Source organism: Ambystoma mexicanum, chromosome 7q (assembly GCF_040938575.1).
Source record: "Ambystoma mexicanum isolate Mex_15411 chromosome 7q, UKY_AmexF1_1, whole genome shotgun sequence".
NCBI classification, from domain to species: domain Eukaryota; kingdom Metazoa; phylum Chordata; class Amphibia; order Caudata; family Ambystomatidae; genus Ambystoma; species Ambystoma mexicanum.
This window is the reverse complement of record NC_090941.1, coordinates 1,165,710,434-1,165,737,029: the sequence shown is the minus strand read 5'-3', so window position 1 is coordinate 1,165,737,029 and position 26,596 is coordinate 1,165,710,434. Positions and strand designations below refer to the sequence as shown.

General features: G+C 47.3%; 1 protein-coding gene across 1 annotated transcript in view; it reads left to right on the top strand.

Moving 5' to 3' along the window:
• Positions 1–16,253, top strand: part of LOC138528727 (zinc finger protein 271-like) — a 93,148-nt gene extending 76,895 nt beyond the window's left edge. The window contains exon 2 of the mRNA XM_069640595.1: positions 2,051–16,253. Coding sequence (XP_069496696.1) covers positions 2,195–3,424 — 1,230 coding nt within the window. The 5' untranslated portion in view covers positions 2,051–2,194 and the 3' untranslated portion in view covers positions 3,425–16,253. The remainder of the gene's footprint in view (positions 1–2,050) is intronic.
• The last annotated feature ends 10,343 nt before the right edge of the window (positions 16,254–26,596 follow it).

The following is a 26,596-nucleotide window of genomic DNA, read 5'->3' as shown; positions in this document are numbered from 1 at the left end:
GATGACGCGCTACCAGGGGAGAGCCGCAGCACATCCAATCAGGACAACCCGTGACTTTTTTCACTCACGGTTGCCATGGCTACGGCTTCATTCTTTGGCAGTCCTCACATCCAGAGACGCCGTCGCCGTGCAGCCCCAGACGAATACTTCAGTCAACCAAAGTAAGTGGATTTAAACACTTCTTTCCGTGCTACGGCCCTGTGCCAGTACAGCACGCGTCGCAGTCCTATTGCCTGTGCAGTTCACATCTCTCTTCAGACCGTGCCTTGCAAGCTCCTCTCTTCCCATCACTACTCCCTGACCCCTCCTTAGCTTGCTTACTTTTGCTTTGGCGCTGCTACCAAAGTGCTCTGTGACATTCTAAACGTACAGAAATGTAAATAAACAAAAATAGCAAGATTGTGATGAGGAGATTTGTTTCTTTCTCTGCCTTACTGGAGTAAAGTACATTGATTAAAAAAATAAATAAAGCAGTTTGAAAAGAGTTTCAATGGTTATAGTCAAGGAAGTGTCTGGAAAAATGCTACAATCATCAGACACTTGTGGGACTCGCAACTTACTCTAGGACTTCCTGTGTGACTATTTATTTATAGATCTGTTTGGGCATTATATAAAGCACATTGGGCCTCATTACGACCCTGGCGGAGAACCATGGTGCAATTTGCACCATGGTCCATGGCGCAGAGCTGCCAACTCCGCCATGGGGGTTGGCGGACTTACCGCCCCATTCCGACCTTGGCGGGGCGGTAAGTCCCCAATCCCCATTTACCCTTCCCCATTCCCATTTTTGCCCCATAGGGTATAATGGGAGTGGGGAAGGTGTTAATTACGCCACTGTAATTTACGGTGGCGTAATTAACGACAAGTCCCGTAGCGCCATGGATTTTTCCGCCTGCAAAAAGCAGGCGTAAAAATCACCATGGCGCTACGGGATCTCGTAGTCGGGCGGAGAGGTACGCCATGGGTTACGCCGGCGTAAACCCCTTTCCGCCAGGGTCGTAATGAGGCCCATTGTTAGAACATTTAAAGCTACATGTGGCATACGCCAGCAGCGGCCGTACATGTTTTCTTATGCATTGTCATATGAGGACTATTCCAGGCATTTGATGGCATTATTTGGGCATTTAAGGCTTCACTGGGAGCCCATTGCCCAGCATATCCAATTCAAAACTACCTGCCTTGTTCACCGTGCTTTATATGGTTAGGGGGCGCAATACCTTCAGCAAACATTTACCCCATATATGCCTGGCCCAGAGCTCTGCTCCTTGGAATCCTACCTGCTGTCAGTCCCTAGGTATAAGCACCACCAGATTGGGAACCAAGCATTCCCTGTGGCTGCCTCATCCCTTTGGAGCTCTCTGCCCCATGATTTACTTTGCCTGTCTACTCATCTTCCTTCCAGTGAGCACTAAAAACTCACCAGTTCTGATTTGTTTTTGTATATCCATCCTGTTGAGCAGCGCAAAGATGCCCTGGTGGCGTACATCGTACTTAAACGTGTGGCGTACACTGGCAACAGCTGCACATGTTTTCTTGTACGTTATCATATGGGGAGTATGCCAGGCGTATGAAGCATTACATATGATAGCCAAATATAAAACCTGAAGGCTTTGACAATATTTCTGAAATATAACTTTATAATACCCCTAAATTATATTTTGTTACTTTTTATTTCTGTAAGTTTTAAGACTCAGCCCAATTGGTTTTCTATAATATTAACGTTTTAGATTTGTAAACTGCCAGGTTGTCAGCTCATGGTTTTATTTTTTCCATTTTTCATGATGTGTTAAATGGAGAGAATTTGATAAAAACAAAGCAGTACAAATCAGTGAAACATATCACCAATGTACTGTTTAAAACTGTATTACATAAGATGGGAATAAACAATATGTAAGGGGAGGGAAATTAAGAGATAATGAATATAGGAAAAAGGGTGTAGAATTGTACATATTGAGCATTAAATGCAACCAGTAACTCATTCATAAATAACATATTAACCTACAGGTTGTACAATCGCTTAACATAATATCTAATGATTTGCTTCTTTCAGCAGAGAGTGGAGCCGTTATCAAAACCAAGGATCTGGAATTGAATTCGAGGAAACTGAATATATACAGATGAAAAAGAGAAATTGGCAACTTCATTTCACTTCACTGAACCAGTAAGAAAACTGACATCCTCTCAGGAGAGTCAAATGCCCGGCACATCTGTGAGGAGCCACACCGAGCAGAACGTATTGCCTACATGCAGCGTTTGTGGGATGTTCATTACATGCAGGTCCAGACTACTCCTACACATGAGATCACACACAGATGAAAGACCATATAAGTGCACAGAATGTGAGAAAACCTTCTCTCGGATTTCCTCTATGTACATACATCAGAGGGTCCATTCTGGGGAAAAGCCATACAAGTGCACAGAGTGTTGGAAAAGCTTCAGTGACTACTCATCTCTGATAAAGCATCTCAGGATCCATACTGGTGAGAAGCCCTACAAGTGTATGGAGTGTAAGAAATGTTTCAGTGACTCCTCATCTCTGAGAAAGCATCTCAGGACCCATACCGGGGAAAAACCCTACAAGTGCACAGAGTGCACAAGACATTTCAACCACTCCTCATCTCTGAGAAAGCATCTCATGACCCATACTGGGGAAAAACCCTACAAGTGCACAGAGTGCAAGAAATGCTTCAGTGACCCCTCAGGCTTGCAAAAGCATTTTAGGATCCATACTGGAGAGAAAGCTTTTGAATGCACAGAGTGCAAGAAAAGCTTCATTCTCGACTCGTCTCTGAGAATGCATCTCAGAATCCATACTGGAGAAAAGCCCTACAAGTGCACAGAGTGTAAGAAAAGCTACAGTCAGCCTTCAGCACTGAAAATCCATCAGAGAATCCATACGGGGGAGAATCCATACAAGTGCACAGAGTGCCAGAAAAGCTTCAGTCGCTCCTCATCCTTGATAATCCATCAGAGGACCCATACTGGGGAAAAGCCATACAAGTGCACAGAGTGTAAGAAAAGCTTTGGTCACTCCTCAACTCTGGAAAAGCATCACAGGATCCATACTGGGGAGAAACCCTATAAGTGTCAAGAGTGCAAGAAATGCTTTAATCTCTCCTCGTCTCTGAGAAAGCATCTCAGGATCCATACTGGTGAAAAGTCCTACAAGTGCACAGAGTGCGAGAAAAGCTTCAGTCATTCATCAGCTTTGAAAATTCATCAGATGATCCATACTGGAGAGAAGCCCTACAAGTGCACAGAGTGCGGGAAAAGCTTCCGTCGTTCTTCACCTCTGATAATCCATCAGAGGATCCATACAGGTGAGAAGCCCTACAAGTGCACAGAGTGCAAGAAAAGCTTTAGTGACTGTTCTGCTCTGCGAAAGCATCTCATGATCCATACTGTGGGGAGACCTCACGAGTGATTAGAATGCAACAAAAGCTTCAGCCACTCTCGACAAGCCAACAGAGGAGCCTTACGGGGGGGAAGTCCTACAAGTCGGCTCTTCAGATCTGGGAAAGCATCTCATGATCCATACTGTGGGGAGACCTCACAAGTGATTAGAATGCAACAAAAGCTTCAGCCACTCTCGACAAGCCATCAGAGGAGCCATACTGGGGAGAAGTCCTACAAGAGAGATCTTTTCAGATCTGGGAAAGCATATCATGAGCCATACTAGTGAGAAGTCCTATGAGTGTACAGAGTGCAAGAAAAGCTTCAATCTCTCCTCGTCTCTGGGAAAGCATCTCAGGATCCATACTTGTGAAAAGTCCTACAAGTCGGCTCTTCAGATCTGGGAAAGCATCTCATGATCCATACTAGTGAGAAGCCATACCAGTACATAGAGTGCAATGACTGCTTCATTCACTTCTCTTATTTGAGAAGGCACAAGAGGGTATATTCTTATAAAAAGGCTGGCGGACCACCTTGTACTTAGGAGATATTTGAACACCATACTAGTCCCATAGTTTAAGTGTTATGGGTGTATTCTTATCATTGCTAAGCACTGAGCAACCGATAGGCCATCCCACTGTCTCTACAGTGAACTAATAATATACCATGACATAACATTATGGGGGGAATGGACAAGTGCTGGACACAAATGGAAAAAGTAAACACAATCACCGTAATTGGGATTCTACAACACAAGTTGAATCAGGCACTTAAAAGTATACATTTGAATGACAGAAATAAACAGCAAAAGTTGTTATTAATAGGGGAATTCAATAAAAAGGTAAATCAGAAATAAAATTGAACCCCATCCACTTGGCAATATGGAGGAGAAACAAAGACAAATGTCACACAAAGAGCATATGTGGCAATACGTGAAGCATTTATGAACAGAGTAATGACAGCTGAATCCCAGAGAAAGATTAAGGAAATAAACCAGGGCATTCCACATTCATATGTAAAAAGAAAACCAATGAAAGTTCAACAGAGCATTGAGGAAGACCACACCATCATGAATACACCACCAGATGCAATTAAAAAAGCATTGTTTTGGGAAACCTATCAAGAACCACTAGAATATTATTGCCTTTTAACTTTCTTAATGTAATAGTATAAATACATCCAAAACAAATGAAACCTAAATGTTTCAGAAACCAATAAATAAGAAATACAGGAAAGAGTTGCAGACAAGAAAACACAAGGTCCGGCTCTCAAATAATGAATATTGATGCATGAGGACCTAGCCTAGCACAGCAAATGTCTACACCAACTTGGCTAAAAGCAAGAACATGTCCACTGCTTAAGAACCTTCTGATTACTTGTATGCCCAATGACCTGTCTACCTGCTGTCTAGACCCTGAACTGTGTGATAAATGCGGGTAGGACACATATACATGTAGAACCCGCAAGCACAAGCAGTAGCACATAGTAACAAGAAAAGACAATCATATAGAACCTAATAGCAGGGAATGTGGGAAAAGCCCTCGTGTGCACCTGGAAGAGCAGCTGACATCCCAGCGCAGTGCCATGACGACCTAGACCCTCATCACTGGTGCATGAGGCTCGGGAAAAAGACACATGCAGCCCTCAGTTCTAGCACTGATTGAGGCAAACAGTTGTGGCAGATCAGACTGGAGCACAGCGACTTTGCTTCTTGGGCAACAGGCCCAAGTAGGATCCTCAACAGGAGATGTGCTGCCAAAGCCTGTAAAAAGGACTGAGATCAGAAGTTGGCGTGAAGGAGAGCAAGAGAACTGCCAGACTGTCAGTGAGGCCAGCTATGTTTATATGACTTGACCCTGCACCTAAATAGGACAAGGGCCAGAACACAGAGCATGGTGGGAAGTGGGGCTCAAAGCATTTAGAACAATACGCAGGCAGAGACAAAAGAAGTAAACTCTCTAACAAGCCAAATACAGTAGAGCTCATTTTAAATCTGAGCATCGATTGCCCGTAAGAGACTGCCCACGTTCGCACTTGTGTCCCCTCTGGGCATTTTTCATCATTGCACTGCAGAGTGTAAATGAGAAGTGTAAAGTGATGGTGGAAAAGTCTGCATGCCTCTCTTTTGCACGCTGCAGTGCAAAATGAATAAACACCAACTAAGATGTTTGCAAGGCAGGCACTAATTACAAAGATGTCCTATGTAATCCACCTGCTAAAAAGCAGTTGGATTACATAGGACATCATTGGTTTATGAAATGGAGGGTAGAAGGGAGGCAGAAATCCCAGCTCCACCCCAGCCATCCACCTTCAAAGACAATGAAAATGCCCAAGAGCGTGAATGGAGGGATTAAGACAGGTGTAACAGCTCAATGTCTTTCCTTTGTGCCTTCATTTATGCTTTGTGGACTTCCAAAATGAGCCCTAGTAAGGGGATCAAAAGAGAAGAGATTTCCCAAAAGAGGCAGTCGAGAGCTGGAAGAGGGAGTCATTGAGCTGAAGAGCTAAGTGGTTGAACTTAGCCTCTGATTCCTAGTATTTGATTGCAACACAGGGATACTGGTGCCTGAAGAACCTGCTTAGTACTTGAAAGTGCCTAAAACCTGAGAGTGTTTGAGAATCTGAACAGAGCTTGAATGTCAGAGGCATTAAGAACCTGAAAGCTGCTGATTGTGACCAGAACACACTTGTTTTACTATTTGCAGATGATGTTGTTTTCTCGCACCACACCAAAAGATTGCAGATCGATCTGCCACACTAAAAGATTGCTGAGCCGTCTGCCACACCAAAAGATTGCTGAGCTTTCTGCCACACCAAATGATTGCTGTGCTGTCTGCCACACTAAAAGATTGCAGAGCGGTCTGCCACACTAAAAGATTGCAGAGCGGTCTGCCAAGCTAAAAGATTGCAGAGCGGTCTGCCTCACTAAAAGATTACAGAGCGGTCTGCCACACTAAAAGTTTGCTGAGTGGTCTGCCACACTTAAAGATTGCTGAGCGGTCTGCCACACCAAAAGATTGCTGAGCCGTCTGCCACACCAAAAGATTGCTGAGCCGTCTGCCACACCAAAAGATTGCTGAGCAGCCTGCCACACTAAAAGATTGCTGAGCGGCCTGCCACACTAAAAGATTGCTGAGCGGCCTGCCACACTAAAAGATTGCTGAGCGGCCTGCCACACTAAAAGATTGCTGAGTGGCCTGCCACACTAAAAGATTGCTCAGCGGTCTGCCACACTAAAAGATTGCTCAGCGGTCTGCCACACTAAAAGATTGCTGAGCGGTCTGCCATGCGGTCTGTTGGAGGGCTTTAGATGTTATTTAAAGAGGAACTACTTGGCCATTAACGTTAATATGACCAAATGGTGATGTGTGTTAGGGATGTTTTGTTATTTTTACAGCCCTCTAGTGAGGGAGGTAGGCAAGCGATCATTGGTGTGTGCACGGGCTCTATGCCAAGGTTGGTGGAATACTCTGATAATGCAGGAGCATAGTCTGACCTCGGTCAAGAGAGGGCAAAGGGCTGGAATCAAGGTATTGTTAGTCCCATACAAGTACACAAGACAGTACACAATACAAATTTGCTGATTAGTTTTTTTATTAGCAGCATTGAATGATTGTACAATTACACACAGTGTAGATAAAATGAGTCTTGCATGAGTTCCAGCCCTCTCGTAGAGGCAGTGGCAACAAGTGATTACAATGAAGTAAAATAGCCCAAGAATGCTGCATAGTGGTGAGCAGTAGTGATGTAACAATATCCAGGCCAATACAATCACACACATTTTATTGTATTCTTTGTATAGAACGCAATGTATGCTGCATGGGTCTCCCAAAAAGACCCAAAATACCCCTAAAATGAGTGGAAACAAAAACAGGTCCCAACAGGCAAAGGGGTGGGGTCATTACAAGTTGAGCGGTCGGTATCCTGACCGTAAATCCGCCGGAATACCGCCCAGAGCCATTAGCATTACCACAACTTGGTCCAAGCTGTGGTTGCCCGGTAAATCCCCATTGTTTTTCTTTAGTCCATATGACTCGATGGGGCATTTTGAGCGCTATTACTGCAGCGGTAAAGTCAGCAGACTTACCCCCAGCTCAGAGCTGGAGGCCAGTCCTCCGACTTTCCGCCCAACTCATAGTTTGCAGAGTGGTAATGCAGCGTTAATGGTGTTACAGCCACATTTTTACAGCTCCGCCCAACCTATAGTGAGGCCCAAAATAGGCTCACTTTATATGTTCTGACAGCAGTGGACAGTTTTCTAAAATAGCCGGAATGAACTCCAAATACAATTAATGCTTCTAAATATCCAGGTTCACGTGAAAAAGAAAGATGCGCTACTGTTTAAGGTAAGGACTTGTTTGTGCAGGTTTACAGACTTGTAATATTCTATGTACATGGGAATGAATGTGATATCTCCAATACTTCTCTTGTGGTTATGAGGGAGAAGTATAACTGTGGTTGATGGAAATAATGTAGTCTACAGCTCCTGTTTTTCCAATACTTCTATCGGCACTCAAACAGGCATCAAAGCACACACACACACAGCTTAGTTTTCAAACCTGAGCCAGCATTAAGAGAGATACTGGAAATGACTGGAAGTCGCACCCTGAGTCTGTGCCTCACTTGGGGAAAAAGTTCCATTTCTCAGCGGTCGTCTGGTGAGCCCATGGAGCAGTTGTATACCATGGAAACCAAGAGTGCTCACACAGGCAAGCCCCAGGGAGCTTAGCAATGTTCTTTCTCTACTTCCAATAAATAAGCCTGACAACCTCTGTTCCACATGGAACCTGGATCGGCAGAGAGAATGCTGCAAAGCAGAGTGACTTGCAAAATGGTAGATCAAACACTTAAGGCTTATGTCTCACATCAAATGGGCATTTCCAGCATAACTGAACAAAGTATAGGCAGCCATTCACCTCCCCAGTTACCAACCCATACACAACATCCAGCCCACCGAAAGGGGGTGGGGGGGTTACAGCACTGTAGAAGATCCATACCTCATTCAGGCTGAAGAGGTGTTTTAAGTTAGAGGTTGTGGCTGACGGAGAGAGAGTTGGTGATTTCATGAACGAGGTAGTGAGAGTTGAGAAAGGAAAGGAGGAAGTATGAAGATGTTAGCTGGTTATTGTAGTATGCAATCAGGAGGAGGGTGTTGCCAAGAAGAGGAAAAGGAATTGGTGGTACAGGAGGATGTTCAATGAAAATCAAGAGATTAGTGATGCAGTTCAGGAGGAAGTTGGTAAAGAGCAGGAGCTTGTGGAAAACCAAGAAGCGGTTTGTGATGACATTCAGAAGGTTGGTGAAGGTCGGGAGGAGGTAGGTTGTGGAGTACAGAAGCAAATTGGTGGTGACGTTCAGGAGGGTGGTGGATGAAGAACAGGAGGTGGTTTGTGGTGAAAATCAGGATGATGGGCAAAGTTGGGAGGAATTATTTGATGAAGTTCAGGAGAAAGTTGGTGAAGATCAAGATGAGATTGTTGGAAGATCTAAAATATGTTGCTGAAGAATGTGGAGTTTGGTGAGGATCTGGAAGAAGTTGGTGAAGAATAGCCATCCAGTACAAGAAGGAATAACAGGACATGTTTAATCCAAGGGAAAGGGTAGTAACGGGTCCTCCATTGGAAGGGAAATGACATCGAAGAGAAACTGGAGTATTGAAGGAGCAGACGGGTGGAAAAGCCCATGCAGTTTCAGGGAGGTCATAAGGCCCTCTTGAACCTCACAGGGAGGAGTGAGGAAGAACCCCCCCCCTCCCTAATATTGGTGCTTTGGAAGGAAAGACACCTTGATATCTACCACTTATAGAGAAGATGGTGCAACATCAAATAGCGACCAGGACCACTGGCTGTAACCTGGCCATTGTATCTGACGCTGTGCTACTATCTCCTATTCTCTGTTATACATGTGCGCCTTGAGGCCTCCGGGCGATCTGGCGCGTTATCAAGAATTAAAATAAATAAATATAAATTTCTTTGGAAGCATAAGATGTAGGAGCCCCTTTAAGCCCATAGCAATTAATTCTGAGAGAAGAAAGCTGTGGGAACCTCTTACATTTTAGGAGGCAACCAAAGGGAGAAGAAGTGATTGGGAAATATTTAAGCCTAATAGTACAACCAAGAAGAGCAATGGTATGGGAACCCCTTAACACTAGAGGGAGAGGTGTGAGAAACCCTGCAGTCTGAGAGTGCCAATAACAAGCCCTGATCTTGTGGCACTAGGGATGAGGACAGAGGGGCCTTCCTTTTCCTGTGGCGTAGAACAGACTGGGAATTCATGAGAAAAAAGGGACATCTGAGTTTTGTTTACAGCTTCTTATTATTCTTGCAGCCTGTACATCTTTCACCAGAATAAAGGTGGTGTTAAGCGATACAGTGGCACAGCAGGCTCGGCAGAGAGGGGAGAAGAATGGATCGTCCAGGCAATAGCAGTATCTGTCCTCATGGAGAGAAGCTGCAGGACCTGATGCAGTATTGTGCAAAGTCTAGGGTGGCTCTAATGTTCTTGGAAAGTGAATTCCAAAGCTGTGGTGCGGGTGTGTCAGTAACCCACCAGTGCAGAGTGGAGTGACAGCCCTGGTATAGTGGTACTCGGATTGACATGGAATACGAAGTCTAACACCTGGCCACAACAAGCGAACACACAAAGGATGTATTATATATCTACACAGTGATCAATCAGTTATGCTGGGACCAGGACCGAGGACATTATATGTAATGTATTATATAATAAAAGGAAAAATTAACATGTACTGCTGAGTTGGTATGCATAGAATTGTTATGTACCTGAAGCTCCAAGATTCTTGTGCATCACTCTGGTGCTTTAGCATGTAATCCCTTAACTGCCATGGCCCCCCCACCCCCAGTGCCAAGGTCTTTTTTGGTGATTTCGGTATGTCGCCGTTCAATCCTTTGTAACTTTTTTGTTAGATGAGATATCTCAGCCAAATGTGGCCCCTTTTTTCCCCCCCATGAAAGCGGTAGGACATGCGTGAACTGAATGTAAGAGAAGGGCAGGAAAGCTGAATGGGAAGACAGAAAGGCATACATTTCTGAAAAGTAGACAAAATTTCAAGTTTAAGAAGGGGTGATTTGCGCAGGTCAGGCAACAACTATGTAGGGAAAAATTCCATAATTTGGGGAACAATCGGGAAAATGACAGAAAAAAAAGGTATGGGGTGGACATGGTTGGGCTGGTAAGGCAAATGGCTTCTGTGAATTTTGAGAAAAACAATGCTCGGCTACATTCCCCCGACACTTCCAGTTAGGAAATCACACATTTTTTGTAATATTTCACAAAACAAGCAATACCACAAGCCAAAAACTGAGCCATGGTACACACAATTTTTATCTATATGGCCTAAACAGACGTACTTAGCATGTGTAAAAGGGAAAACAAATATAGTGAGGAAGGGCAAGCATACATTTTTTGAAAGAGCACAGGCAGTCCTTTTGAAGGGTAGGTTGCTTTTGCAGGTTACAAAGTGTATAGGGCCTCATTACACGGTAGGCGGAGAACCATGGCGCAATTAGCGCCATGGTTCATGCCGGTAAAATACCGGCACCGCCTTGGTGGAAAGGGGAATTACCGCCCCATTCCAAGGTTGGAGGGGTGGTAATTCCCCCTTCCACCATTGCCCTTCCCCATTCCCATTTTTGCCTCATAGGGCATAATGGGAATGGGGAAGGCTCTAATTACGGTACCGCAAATTGCGGTACCGTAATTACCTCCCTGGGTCCCTTTGCGGGTTGGTTTTTAACGCCTGCAAAAAGCAGGCGTTAAAATCCCCAACCCACAAAGGGACCTCGTAGTAAGGCGGTAAGGATTTACCGGTACCGGTAAAATACCGGTACCGGTAAACCCTTACCGCCTACCGTGTAATGAGGCTTAAAGCAGCAACTAAATGTAGGTCACATCAAGTGTGTCAAAATGTTATGAAAACCATGCAAACACACCAAATTTCATACCTTCCTGCGTTCCCACAGGTGTCCCAAAAAAAACGGTACCTCACATGTGTGGGTGTACCTACCTGGGCGCAAAGGGAAAAGGCTAAACCACTGGTAACCCCAAGTGTTTCGGCAGAGCAGATTTTCTGGAATTTTGATCATGTGGACAACCTACAGATTTGGGCCTAGGATGTCGAAGCCACCAAGGAAAACGTAACCCCATGCATTTCTGAAAAGAGGACACCCGTGGGAATCCAGAGGTCTGACTTACGTGAATCGGGCCAGAATTGATTACCCACAATCCCAGGCAAAGTCCGAAGTTAGGCGAACAAAACTCAATTTTCGCACATTTCACTCTGCTCGCCCACCGCAACACACCGCCAACAACACATGTACTACCTTCCTTCGTTCCCACAGGTGTCCCGATGAAAACGGTACCTCACGTGTGGGTGTACCTACCTGGGCACAAAGGAAAAAGGCTAATCCACTGCTATCCCCAAAGGGTTTGGGAGCCAACCTACAGATTTGGGCCTAGGATGTCGCAGGCCCGAATTTTCCATCTAAAAAAGATACTACTACTAAATCTTCTTGTATGAAAATGGAGAAAAAAAACCCAAAACCGAGCGAACCTGTGCATTTCCTCTTCCATTGCTAAATCCTTTATAAAAGCAGTAAGGCTGCCGACGAAAAAAATGACACTAGCAGCCAAAACTGTTCAAAACAAATATGCTAAAATGGCTGCTGAAAAGAAGTTAAAAGATATACTGCTGCCGGTATTGCTCCTTTAAATGAGATTATAGCTTTAGTTGAGAAGCAGCACTTGATCTCTACCGACCCTCAACCGCTGTCCAATCCACCTAAGCCGAAAGCAAATGTTTTGGAAGAATCAGAATTGTGTTTGAGGCGTGCTGCTCTTTGAAAGGAGATTGATTCATGTCTGACTTCTCAATCCACCAAACCCCTTTTGTCGACCATCAACATTAACAGTGCTACTACTGAAAATATTTCTGTTCCTAATCTGAGCGTAGCAACTATACCATCTATCTTTGCTTCTGCTCGATCTCTAAATCTCTCTCCTCGATATAAACAAGGTGGCCGATCCTGTGGCTAATTCCCAACCTATTATTCAGCCCAAGCCTATGGATTGCCCTGATGTTGGAAGTGCGATTACCTCCCTTAATCACCTCATATCTACGACTATAGAACAATACATGTCTAAACACAATTTAAATTTAGGATTTCTTGTTGGACAGCAGGATATTGCAGCAGTAAAATAACCTGTGATGAATATTGACCAAACACAAAAACACAATCCTGCGTCCCAGTCTGTAAATCGACCTGTGTACCTGCCTACATCTTCTGACCCCCCTCCCAATTTTGGTATCCAACAATTACCTCTACAGTCTGCACTTAAAAAACTTGGACCCAAACATACTCTTCACTCTTTGATTATTAAATGCAGAACTCTGCCCTTTCCAAGATATGATTTGAACCGATCTAGTGTCCTGTCAATTTATGGAGATATCTTTGCTCTTGAGGACATTAACACTACAGATATCGAGCAGGTAGAATTTCCTCTTGCTCATGATCTCTCTACTGCTACAATCTGGTTACAATCAAGAGTTGTACTGACCACTCTATGGGCTGTGAGCTATTCGAATTTGAGCTCTTGATTGATAGTCTGGGACCAATCACAGACCCTGCTCTTTCCAGCAGGAAACAACAGTTCACCGATAACCTTACCAAGGCTGTTGTCATTCCTAAAGGTCCAGTTCAGATTCGAATACAATGTAACTGTCAGTGCTCAATCAACTAATCCCAGTCCTTCTACTTTTCCACCTATTTCTTTAATAAGCTGGAACTCGAGGCGGTCTAGACATCTTTTCTCTCCCTTAATCACTAAATTGGCAGATTGTGATATTATTCTTTTACAAGAAACTTGGCTAACCCAGTGTCCCTCCTGGGGTGGACACCATATACTTTTAAATCCAGAAATCTCTTCCATTAAAGGTCGCCTGATGTCAGGTTTGATGGTGCTTCTGAAAACATGCTCCTATGTTTCTTCATCACTGCACAAAGCTCCGAATCCATACTTGCAACTTGTTCAATTAACTATTTCTCAGATTAACTACTCCATAATGTATATTGGAATCCAGCGGCTCAAACAACAGACCTATTCTTGAAAGCACTGGATTCCTTATGGGAGAGACTGTACCAATCTGCCACACAAAGCCATGTAATTCTAGCTGGAGATTTGAACTTACACTGTTTTGACCGCTGTAAAACTACTTCTTCGGTTAGGCTGTTGCACTGGAATGCTTTATCGACTCTAAAGATCTGGTTATGGTCAATGGTACATTTCCTGAGGACTGTCCGCCCCATTCCACTTGGAAGAGGGGGAAGTCCTCGGCTATTATTGATTTCATTTATGTTAGTCGAAAGCTATTTCCATCTTTAAAGGGTTTCCATGTTTCGCCAACCTCTGAAAGTGATCATAATTTGTTAAATCTTAAATGTCAATGTAATAATGGTTTTTATCAACCTACTGCTACTATGTCAGGTGTGGTACAGGTCAATTGTGGTCGGAATAGATTATATTGGTCTAAGCCCAAGTTACAACAGTTTACCAATAGGCTTAAAGCCGCATTTACAAGCCCTCAGCTTTCTACAGACTGCAGCCTTTATTACACTAAGCTGTTGTATAAATTTGTTACAACCTCTAAGCCACCAAGTTCTCAAACCACTTCTCATAGTTTTGACTTAAACATGCAGAAAAGAAAAGCCCTATTCCAGAGAGAGAAGAAATTAGCCATAACTCTGCCGGGGGAGTTACGTTGGTCCACTTTAAAATCTATTAAGACTGAAATATAGAAATTGGAGAAGATCCCATCGGGCCCTCTTGTTTCAAAAAGATGGTGAGTCTATGCAAAGCCCAAGTGTCCTCGAAAAACTCTGCGGGTACTTGGGCCTTAATTACTGAAACTTATAGCAATTCACAATGCTCAATGCAAATTACTGATGTCTCATCGCCTGACTGGCTTGCCCACTTTTCCTGCTTATATGCAGCACCCGCATCCAACCTATCGCTTCCTTCGCTTAATCTTGAAGGATCTTTTTCGATATCCTTTTCCATTGAAGATATTCTTTATTACATTCAGAAAGCCAGCAGGTCTAGAGTGCCTGGTCCCGACGGACTCTCCAACTTTATGTTAAAACAGTTCCCTGAACTGTGGGCCGTTTTTTTCTCGCATGTGGTATCTGTTCAAAGGATCCCTATCTCCTGGTGCAGCTCTCTAATTGTGCCCAAATTTAAGAACGCGACAGGAACTATCCAACTAATTATAGGCCTTTTGCCCTCTTGGATGCACCAGGGAAAATGTTTGCTTCCTTGATATTGCGAGACCTACACCACTGGATTGCTTCCACAAACATGCGAGATCTGTTTCAAACTGGTTTTGTTGCCGGAAAAGGTACTGCCATTAACATTACTACCATTACATCTAATCAAGGCCCTTTGTCATCAACAGAAGCAATCTCTATACATAGCTTTTGTTGATTTCAAAGAAGCCTCTGATTCCAATGATCGTTTATTAATGCTATGCAAATTAATATGAATGGGCTGACCCTTCTCTGTGGTTAAACTGCTCTCTCTCCTCCATTCAAACACTTCTATTCGCGTCCGACTTACCTTTGATGGTCAATTTACAGCCCCCCTTTTGACATTTTGAGGCATAAAACAATGGTGTATCCTTGCGGCCACTATATTTAACCTGTTTATTTTGGATTTGGGTGAAAGATTTAGGAACATTCATTCTGATGCTCCTAAGTTAGGCCCTGATCATATTCCATGGATCCTCTATGCAGACGATCTCATTCTTCTTTCCAAAACGCAGGCGGGTCTGCAAAGACTGATCAGAGGCTTGGCTTCCTATGCATATGAAAATGCTATGACTATCAATTTAGCGAAAACACAAATCATGGAATGCCACAACTATAAATCCATGAATCAGAAGCAGTTTACCTGGACTTTAGGCCAAGAATGTATTGCTATTACTCCGTCGTACAGATATCTGGGTGTTATGATTAGTAATATTGAGAATGAAACCCTGCATTTAGCCGATATAAACTCAAAACTACAGGCCCTGATTTCCCAATCTAAGGCAATCCTTTATAAATTTGGCAAATTTACGTGCAGCCATCTGCTGACGTTTTTTTAAAGTGACCCTATTATCACTTATGGTTCGGAATCTTTTACACCTAAATCACAGGTCTTCTGGGATCGGCTAGAGGGCAAGTGCTGGCGTTCAGTATTTAATCTGCCAAACTGTGTATCTGTTGCATTGATTTGTTTTGAGCTAGGTTTACTATCGTTATATAGTATGGTTGCTTGGAAAAAGATTGCGTTGTTAAGAAAGTGCTTAATATCATTGCAATACAAGAAAATTCCTCATATTTTGGGACAATATTTGTTACAATCAGTGCACTAATATCCAAAAAAAACTCGCGGAATGTAGCTAAAAACATTCTTACTGATGCCGATATCTCAATTGACATTTTACTCAATAACCCTAATCATGCTAAAGTTAAACATTATCAAAGAGATTGGATTCATACTCTAGAAATATGCCAACGTCTTAAAGATTGGAATTCTGCACAATTTGGGCATAAGAGGTTTAGAACCCCAGAATCATATCTCATTAAATACCCGTCCCATACGTTTAGAGGCGACTCCATGATATTTTGCTTCAATCTATGGCCTACTAAGGATATATTATGCAGACGAAAAATATTGGCACTCAGCGAGATTGTTTGTAGATTTTGTAAAAATAATGAATTCACAGAATCTTTGAGGCATATTTTGCACATTGTTTTAAACTTTATACAAAAACTGAGAGTGAAGAACTATGGCTGTTCATTTTTGGTCCAAGACATATATCCGTCAAATTGGCTAGTATTGGATTCTTAAATGACCTGGATTTGAAGTAGAATTAGAATACAGGCTTTTCTATATATCAGATTGGATTACACTAATTGTAATCTTTATCTGTATTACATACAATCTTATTTTCTATACTCTGTTGGAATATAAGGTATTACTGGGACTATTTTATATATATATATTGGGCCTCATTCCGAGTATGGCGGTAAGGGATAGCGGCCACCGCTAACGAGAGCGGTGGCGGTAATCCCTTACCGCCATACTCCGAGTTCCCTTAGCGCCATGGTGCTTTTAACACCTGCTTTTAGCAGGCGTTAAATACCATGGCGCTAAGGGACCTTGATGTTAATTACGCCACCGTAATTTACGGTGGCGTAATTGACGCCTTCCCCACTCCCATTATGCCCTATGGGGCAAGAATGGGAATGGGGAAGGGTAAATGGGGATTGGGGAATTACCGCCCCGCCAACCTTGGAATGGGGCGGTAATTCCGCCAACCACCAAGGCGCTGCCGGTCCGGGTACGGCGTCAACCAAGGCGTTAATAGCGCCATTGGTTAGCGCCGTACTCGGAATGAGGCCCACTGTCTTAATTTGAACGATGTCAATTGTCTTAAATTGAAAGGTTGTTTCTACAGCCAAACAATAAAAAAAAAAAGAAACCACATCTGCCGCTGTGCTTGGGAACAGTACACCCACATGGTAAATGGATGTCCAAGGCCGGGGGACATCACCTCCTACCATGCTGGAGTTCTGGCTGTGCGGTGTTACAGCTTTTCCCTTCGGGGAGGTATTGGCACCCATCTGCCCCCATGGGTCTCAATACGTGTGCCCCCATGCTTTGAGGGCCAAAGGGGAGAGGGCTGCTTACACAGTAAGCAGCCCGCTCCCCCCCCCCATGTCACAAACGGATCTCTGGTGGTCCAGGACATTGCGGGCATGCATCAAACTTCGAAAAAAGGTGTAGTTGGTAAGGGGAGATTCTCCCCTTTCCAACGACACCTCCCTCGATCGGAACAGCACAATAGTGCCGCAGATCAAGGGGGAGAAATGTGGAGACTCTCCTTTTATTTTCACTGGTGAAGCCCGAAATGGCTGCCACAGTGAAACTGCAAGAAATCCAACCCCCAGGCTGTGAGGAGGAACCTCCCGGGGGTCGGATTTTGCAGGGATCGCACAAAACAGAATGCCAAAAAGGACGAGCTATCTCGTCCTTGGCACTACGAATGTCGTTGACACTACCTCGTCCTTGGCATTTAAAAGGTAAATACAAAGATACATGGGACCACCATTACAGATGTATATACATTATTTTTCATTTACAAAGAATTTGGTGGTAGGATGAAAAACGTCCGTTGAATGAAAATTTTAGCTTTCCCTTTGCCTCACATGCCTCTGTCCAACCTTTTCTTAGGAAGTTATTTTTAAATGTTAGCGAAGGCAAATATTATATACAGTCATTTTGACATTATCATATGGGGATGTTTTTGTGAATGTTTTATGTCCTAATAAACTTAAATGATTAATATGTGTTGTATATGGTGTGAAATGAGTGTAATGATTTAACTGCGGCTGCACTGCTCAGATTATAGAAATCTGTGTCACCAATTACTCAAGGAATACTCAGTCTCAGAGATGGTTCAAGGGTTTTTATTGAATGATTTCTCAAGGCCCTATGTTTTTTTAGTCTCTCTCTCTCTCACACTCTCTAAGCACCAATCCTCGCCATACTACGAGCTGTGCTCACAGGTGCCTGTCAGCCCGCCAAAACGGTGCTGGTGCATCTGACGTCCCCATTCCCATTGAGCCCTATAGAGCTCAATGGGGATGTACTGGGCCCGACACCTGCGAAAAGGCAAATACCGGGTCTGGCGGGGCCAGAATATCCTAGTAATTGCCCATTCGCAGGTGCCAGACCCGGATGCGAGTTTGAAGGCAGACTTGCCGGTTTTACCGTCAAGGCTACCTCCAGCCTCGTAATGAGGCCCACTGCCTGATTCAGTCTTCTTCCTATTTCACCCATGCACTCCCCTCACTCTCTGATCTTCCCTTCCTACTACTCGCCTCTTTCCAACTCTACTTTATCTACTCCTTGAGTCTTCCTCCTTTGACCCTCCTATATCTCTCACTCCCTCTAAGCCTTGCCTCCCTCGTTATGTTACTTCTCCAGCATGGGGTCTGGCATGGATTCACATGCTCATGAATATTCCCCGTCGTCAGGCCGGGAATCCTGGGTATAGAAAAAAATCAGTATCAGTTTCGTTTCTGATCTGTCTTTCTTAGTAGTAACCAATCACTGGTCTCTGGGTCATACTGCCCCCAGTCAATGACTGCCCTCTCCCTAAGCCCCGCCTTTGGCAGCCATCCTCAGATTTTTACCGCACGTTCAAGTGTTGGGAGTCCTCGTGCTGTAGCTCCCGAGCTTTTGCTGCGTTTTCGCCCTTTTTTGAGGAGATTTTTCTCATTTTTTGGTTAAATATAGCCTTAAGCTCCACCGTTTCTACATCCGATCAACGGGGATCCATTTCAGAGTTCTCTACGCCCCTCAAGGGTGAAGATTTCGTCGAGTTACGCTTTTGGAGGATTCCAGAAGTTCCAAGGCCTACCCCGGACACGGCCCAAGCTGTTCAGGACCTGCCCTGGATGCCAGCTTCAGAATGTTTTCAAGGAGGACGAGCATTTGTTATGCCTCTACTGTCTCCATGAGGACAAGACGCACAAGGAGAAGGACTGCGCGTTTTGTGCGAACATGTCAGAGCGGACCATGAAATATCGCCACCTCCGTCTCGCTAACTGGCTGGAAGGGAAGAGCCCGTCAGGCAAGAAGAAGAAAAAGAAGTCCGAGCGGTCTTCTAAGTCCTGTGAGGGTGCCCCGGCGACGGGGGCCCAACAAAAGGCTAAGCACCGCGAGTCCGCGGGCACCGGGAGCGCCGAACGGTCAGGCTCCTTGGCTGCCAGGCAGGGCGCATCCTCCCCGGCGCCATCAACCACGAGCCAACGCTCTGGCTCGGGTAAGAGGAAATCCGAGAACCCGGCGAAGCTTCTGGAGAGGACCCGGTCGATCTCGAAGATTCTGGCAGAGAGGGAGCGAGGCTCGGACCCTCCCCCCAAGGTGAAGGCCCCAGGCGTCCAGAAGATGACGATGGACTCAATTCACCCTGCTAAAACCTCGATTGAGGATGTCGCCGCGGCCCTGGCTCAGCCTGTGGAGGCTACACCAGTGGAGGCGCCCTCAGGACCCAGAGTCTCCCTGCCACCGCGGAGGGAGTCGTCTTTCAGGCCCATTGAGAAGACCCCCACTAAGTCCTCGTTGGAAAAGGTGGGGGAGGGGTTGGTGGCCATCGTGGATACGGACACGACCTCTGAAGAAGAGCTCATCGAAGTCGTGGAAGAGGCCCAGCCCATCGGGAGGGATCCCGACGAGGGCGACGACGAGAGCGACGGGGTCGTCGACAAGGCTCCTCAAGAGCCCTCGCGCCCGTCGTTTCCGGCGCCCCAGGACACTTCGGCGGCCATTCTGTCAGCGATTCAGTCCTTATGTTCGGCGATAAGGACAAGGTTGCCCCTCCCCCCGACGGAGGTACCTGAGCCAGACCCGACGGGGGAACCAGAGCCAGGACCTTCGGAAAGCCCACTGCATAAGAGGAGGAGGGACGCATCCTACGCCACCTCTCCCTCCTCTGCGGCCTGCTCTGCCTTCCCCCCGGTCTACTACCCACAGGGATGATACAGGCACGGAGACGGCTACGACAGGTACAGATGACAACGGAGGCGAAGACGGGACGTGTCCCCCGTCACCCCCTGCTCGGGCGTCCCCGCCCGACGAGATTGGATCCTTTCATGCCATGATTTCCAGGGCATCCGAGCTCTTCCAGCTCTGCCCAGAAGAGAAGGAGGAGGAAGGGTTCCTTTACCAACAGCGCAAGGCTAAAAGGAAGACGGTCCTCGCCGTACCGCTTCTTGATGACATCTGGGTTGAGGGGCTCGCCCTCCTCAAGAACCCTGCCACGGCACCGGCAAAGAGGGACCGGTATGAGAAGAAGTACCGGGTCCCCGACGCTGCCCCCTTGTGCCTTCGGGCGCAACCTACCCCGGATTCGGTCGTCTCGGCGGCGGCGGCAAAGAAGAAAGCTGGGGGGGCATCGGCCTCGACATCAACTTCCCCGCCGGACAGTGAGGGCAGGAAGTTGGACACGATGGGACGGCGGATCATCTCATCCGCAGCGATGATTATCAAGGCGGCCAACGCCCTGGCAATCGTAGCCCGCTACGACAGGGAGTTGTGGTTCAAAATCGCCCCTCTGTTGGACTTCCTTCCGGACGACGAAAGGGCTGAGGCCCTTGAAATCCTACAGGAGGGTGAGATAGCTTCGGACCACGCCATCACGGTGGCAACAGACATCGCCGACAACGGTTTCCGTCAGTTGGGCAACGGCGTTTGCTTGAGACGACGAGGATGGCTCAAGGCCACGGATTTCCGCCAGGACGTACAAACCAAGGTTTTGGACATGCCCTTTGACGGGAACAACCTGTTTGGGAAGGCGGTTGATGAGTCCTTTCAGGCCATCAAGACAGACCCAGAGACTGCCCCGGCACTGGGAGTGCTCCAACAACGACGGCCGTCCTTTCGGAGCTCCGGAGGCAGACAAGGTGCCTCCAAGGGATCCGGTAGTGGCTCCTCCACATACCGCCAAGCGGCAAGATCTTCATCCCAGGAAGCCTACAGGGGACGCGGCAAGTCAGGTGGTGCCCGTCTTCGTCGACAGGGAGGTCAAGGAGGCAAGGCGGCCTCCAAACAAGATTGAACCGACCGTGTTGTCGGGCCCCCCCCGAAGCACCCCGGTGGGAGGCCGGCTGGCGAGGTTCGTCAGCGTGTGGGAGTCCATCTCCACCGACCGTTGGGTGCTGGACGCCCTGGCCCAAGGGCACGCCCTCGAGTTTCAGAAGAAGTGCCCTCGCGTTCCACCCGTGGCCAGGAAGGAAAATCACGTCCCTCAACTACTGTTGGAAGTAAGGGCGATGCTCAAGAAGGGTGCCATCAAGCTCGTCCCAAAGAGGCTTCAGGGCTCCGGAGTTTACTCAAGGTACTTCCTCGTAAAAAAGAAGACAGGAGGATGGCGCCCCATCCTGGACCTACGACGACTGAACAAGTACATCAAGGCACAGAAGTTCCGTATGGTCACCCTCCAGCACGTGCTGGGACAGCTGGAGGAGGGCGATTTCCTGTCGTCGTTGGACTTGGAGGATGCGTACGTCCACATCCCCATTCTAAAAAGACACCGAAAGTTCCTCAGGTTTGTGGTCCAAGGGCAGCACTACCAGTTCAAAGCCCTCCCGTTCGGATTGAAGTCGGCACCCAGGGTGTTCACCAAGTGCCTCGCACTGGTGGCGGCGCGGCTGCACCTACAGGGGATCCACGTCTACCCCTACCTGGACGACTGGCTCATCCGGGCAAGGACAAGGGAGCTCGCCGTGGAGCACACTGCGAAGACCGTCTAGCTGCTCACGGACCTGGGATTCTCCGTCGCAAGTCGCCCTGTTTCTGGGAGCCAAGCTCGACACAGTGGCGCGGCTGGCCTCGCCGTCGGAGGAAAGGACCAGGACCATTCTGGCCAAGGTGCAGTGTCTGCTGGCCACGGACATGGCCAGGGTAAGATCTATCAAATTCCTCCTCGGGATGATGTCCTCCTGCATTTATCTGGTGCACCTTTGCAGGTTTCTGATGCGCCCCTTACAAGAGTTCCTCGACGCCCGCTGGGTCCAGTCGACAGGCAGCTTCGAGGACAGCATCCCTCTCAACGAGACGTTCCGTCAGGCGATCCGGTGGTGGGGTACCCGCTCCCATCTGTCGGCGGGCACGGACTTTCAGACCCCAGCTCACCAGGTGACGGTGACGACGGACGCCTCCCTGGAAGGTTGGGGAGCGCTCTCCGGAGATCTTCACGCGAGAGGCCTTTGGCTCCCGGAGGAGAAGTCTCTCCACATCAACATCTTGGAGCTCCGCGCAGTGTTCTGGGCCCTCGGGTCCTTTCTTCCGTCCCTCAAGGGCAAGGTGGTGAGGATCTTCACCGACAACACCACCACGATGTTCTACATCCGGAAGCAGGGCGGAACCAGGTCCCCTGCCCTATCCAAGGAAGCCCAGGATCTGTGGCATTGGGCTGTCGCCCAGGGGATGTTTCTGGTGCCTCTTCATCTGGCAGGAATAAAAAACACGATCGCCGACTCACTCAGCAGGGAGCTGCGCTCGTGCCACGAGTGGGAACTACGCCAGGATCAAGTGGATCGACTCTTCCGACGATGGGGCGAACCCCAAATCGATCTCTTCGCGACGGCAACGAATTCCAAGTGCCGGAGGTTCGCCAGCAGGTTCCCCCAGCCGAGGAGCATGGGCGATGCTTTCTCGTTCCCCTGGGACGGCCTTTTTCTTTATGCGTTCCCTCCGCTGCCGTTGCTGCTCCGGCTCATCAACCAGCTCAAGAGGTCCCGGTGCAGGATGATCCTCGTCGCACCGGCGTGGCCGAGACAGATCTGGTTCCCGGACCTTCTGGACTTGTCAACGTCCCCACCAGTCAAGCTGGCGACGGACACAGACCTTCTCTCCAGAGAAGGAGGCGCCATTCTTCACCACAACCCGGAGTCGCTGAACTTGCAGGCCTGGCTCCTGCAGCACTAGAGTTTGGAGGGTACGACATCCGGCTGACTGCAGAGAGGTTCTTGCAAAAGCCAGGGCGTCCTCAACTCTCAAGTGCTACGGACATAAATGGAAGAGGTTCTCTGTCTGGTGCCATGCACAGAAGATTAACCCTCTGCGGATTACGGCCCCTCAAGTACTGCCGTACCTAGAGTCGCTGGCCAAAGCTGGACTGGCTCACGCCTCCATCAAAATACATCTGGCTGCAATCTCCCGATATACCAGGACTACGGGATGGGCGTCCTTGTGGTCTCATCGCCTGGTGAAAGAATTCATGAAGGGACTATTCCGATCATTCCCGCCGGTGAAGGCTCCTGCCCCGGTGTGGGAGCTTAATGTGGTGCTGACCAGGCTCATGGGTGCCCCATTCGAGCCTATGCATTCGGCGCCTTTGAAGTTCCTGTCATGGAAGACAGCTTTCCTCGTGGCCATCACCTCCGCACGACGAATGGGAGCGATACAGGCCCTATCTTGCAAGCCTCCATACTTGACTTTTCATGACACAAGGGTGGTGCTGAGGACACACCCCTCCTTTATGCCCAAGGTGCCGTCGGACTTCCACCTCAACGAGCCCTTGGTGTTGCCAGTTTTCTTCCCGTCGCCTTCGTCGCCGGCCGAGAGGACTTTGCACTTGCTGGATGTAGCTAGAGCGCTGAAGTTCTACGTGGACTGCACAAAGAGTTTTCGGAAGACGTCACAGCTGTTTGTGAACTTTGGGACTGTGAATCAAGGGAAAGCTCTCTCGAAGACTTCCATTTCCAGATGGCTCTCCGGCTGCATCATGCACTGTCACCGGTTGGCAAACCGACCGCTGCCCGGCCGTCCGAGAGCCCATTCGACCAGAGCGATCGCTGCTACCACGGCGTTCCTATCTGGTGTGCCCCTGCTGGACATCTGCAGGGTTGCGACGTGGAGGTCGATGCACACCTTCACAAGATTCTACTGCGTCGATCGGGACTCCAGGGAGGAGTCCAGGGTCGGCGAAGCAGTGCTGCGCAACCTGTTCGCCTAAGGTGAGCCTGGTGACGAGGTAAGAGTTGCTTAATGTTGAGTTGTTGTATTGCTGAATGTTGAGCCTGTTGCCACCTCCCGTGGTTGTGCATGTGTGTACTGCTATGTATTCTCTTATTCATGAGCATGTGAATCCATGCCAGACCCCATGCTGGAGAAGGAACAAGTTGCTTACCTGTAACTGTTGTTCTCCAGCATGGGTCTGGCATGGATTCACATGCGAACCCTCCCGCCTACCCCTCTGCAGCTCTTCACTTGGTCATACTGCCACTTTACGTGCTACCAAATCTGAGGATGGCTGCCAGGGGAGGGGCTTAGGGAGAGGGCAGTCATTGGCTGGGGGCAGTGTGACCCAGAGACCAGTGATTGGTTACTACTAAGAAAGACAGATCAGAAACGAAACTGATACTCATTTTTTTCTATACCGAGGATTCCCGGCCTGACGACGGGGAATATTCATGAGCATGTGAATCCATGCCAGACCCATGCTGGAGAACAACAGTTACAGGTAAGTAACTTGTTCCTTCCCCCTCCACTACAGCACTACTCCCACTACTACTCCCTTCTCCACATTAGAACTCCCCCTCCACACTGATATTCCCTCTCCACAGTACTACTTCTACTACTCCACCCCACCTTCTATTCAGACACTCTCCTTACATGCCCGTAAGCACTTCACATTCACTAACTACATTCCTTTTCCTAATCACACTTACAGCACAATATCACTTGCATTTACTAACCAATATCTCACCTGCTCTACACATCACCTCCACAATCTACTCCATCATTGGTCCTTCCTCCTGCTGATCTCTTGGTCTGTCACCTCCTCTTCCTCTCAACTCACCTGAACAACCAGAACTTCCTTCTTTCTGGGGTCTCTTATAACCCCCCTCCCTGTCCTCTGGTTGGGCCGCTGTCCATGGACAATCTGGCCCTGTCTACCCACCGTGGAGGTATTACATACAACACAGCTTTCATATAGGGTTTTAAGTCCTGTCCCCTTTCTCCGCTTGGCGCCATCACATTGTCAGGGGGTCAGGCTTGGCTGCCCTGAAGGAAAGTCCAGTCTTTCTTTGGTAGTTTCACTTTTTATATCCCTGGTGTCTAGGGTGGCTGCACCAGCCTCGTTGCTATGTATGCTAAGGTTGGCGTGTGGTGCACAACACTGGTAACAGCCGTGTGTGAGCTCTGCCTCCTCTTGCAAGCCTGAAGAAGGACACAGACTCACAGAGGACATGATACAAGAAGAAGGCCTAACTTTTCCTAAACTATGGGTGATCCCTGCCTATCTTTCTGAGTTTGTCAGTTGGGAATGTCCAAAGAAACAAGTCTACTGTTCAAAACTACCCTAACGGACCCTACCACTAATAGAAACTAACATAAGGTAGGAGAATGACTACCTTCTCCTCACGGTACTACAATTACCAGACTTCTCCTATTAAAGTCTTCAATTCCCCATGAGGGATGATGAATTTGCTCTCTCTTTCTTGAATACCTTTTGGCTTCCCCTTAGCCAACGTAAGGTTTTGCATTTGGCTTCTGTGTTTAAGATCAGATTCATACCTTTCTCTCTCTTCAATGCTATATTGTTCTTGTACAGGATGACACTCTGTTTCCCCCTATCCCAGGGTATTGTATTACCATTATTCGCTCTCTTATTGAACAACTTCTTTTCAGACGGTTCCCTGAATTCATAGCTTTAGTATTTATTTGATCTTTAAGTTAACTCTGTTTTACTTTTTCACTGTGACAGGTTGTCTGTATGTGAGAAGGCCTTTCTTTGTATCCCTCTAACTGTGTTTCATATTGTATACTGTGATGAGTTAACAGATTATTATAATGATTTATTTTTGCTTTGCAACCTTTATATCCTTGTGGCTTCAAAGGTAACTCTGTTTCATATTTGGTACTGTGTCCAGTTAACTCAGTGTTACAATGATTCCCTTGAGTGTTTCCACAACTCCTGGTTACCTTCCCTCTTCAAGGAGATTGTTTTCAGAAGGTTTCTGTCTATGGGTTTTACTGTCTCTCCGTATCTCGGAATCGCTGTCTTCTTCATGACGTTTGCATCTTTGCTCCCTCTCTCTATTCCCGGTGTCCAACTGGCTTCATGGAAACACTCAATTCCTGTGTGCTTGGCGGTATCAGCAATGTTTGTTGGACTGTCGGTCCACCACGGAGACTTTCTGTGGTCCTGCCACCACCTATGCTGGTGCTTGGGCTCCTCCCCAGCGGGTTTCTTGGCTTACAGGTTTGCTGTGTCTTTGGCTTCCCGTCCAATCTTTGCAGGCAAGTTTGAAACTGCTGGTTTCTCAACATCGCGTTCTCCTCTTGCGTTACGCAGCTTTGGTCTTCTCACATCCTGCATCTGCTGCCCTCTCTCTCCTCTTGCGTTACGCAGCTTGGGTCTTCCCACATCCTGCGTCTGCTGCCCTCTCTCTCCTCTTGTGTTACGCAGCTTGGGTCTTCCCACATCCTGCATCTGCTGCCCTCTCTCTCTCCTCTTGTGTTACGCAGCTTGGGTCTTCCCACATCCTGCGTCTGCTGCCCTCTCTCTCCTCTTGTGTTACGCAGCTTGGGTCTTCCCACATCCTGCATCTGCTGCCCTCTCTCT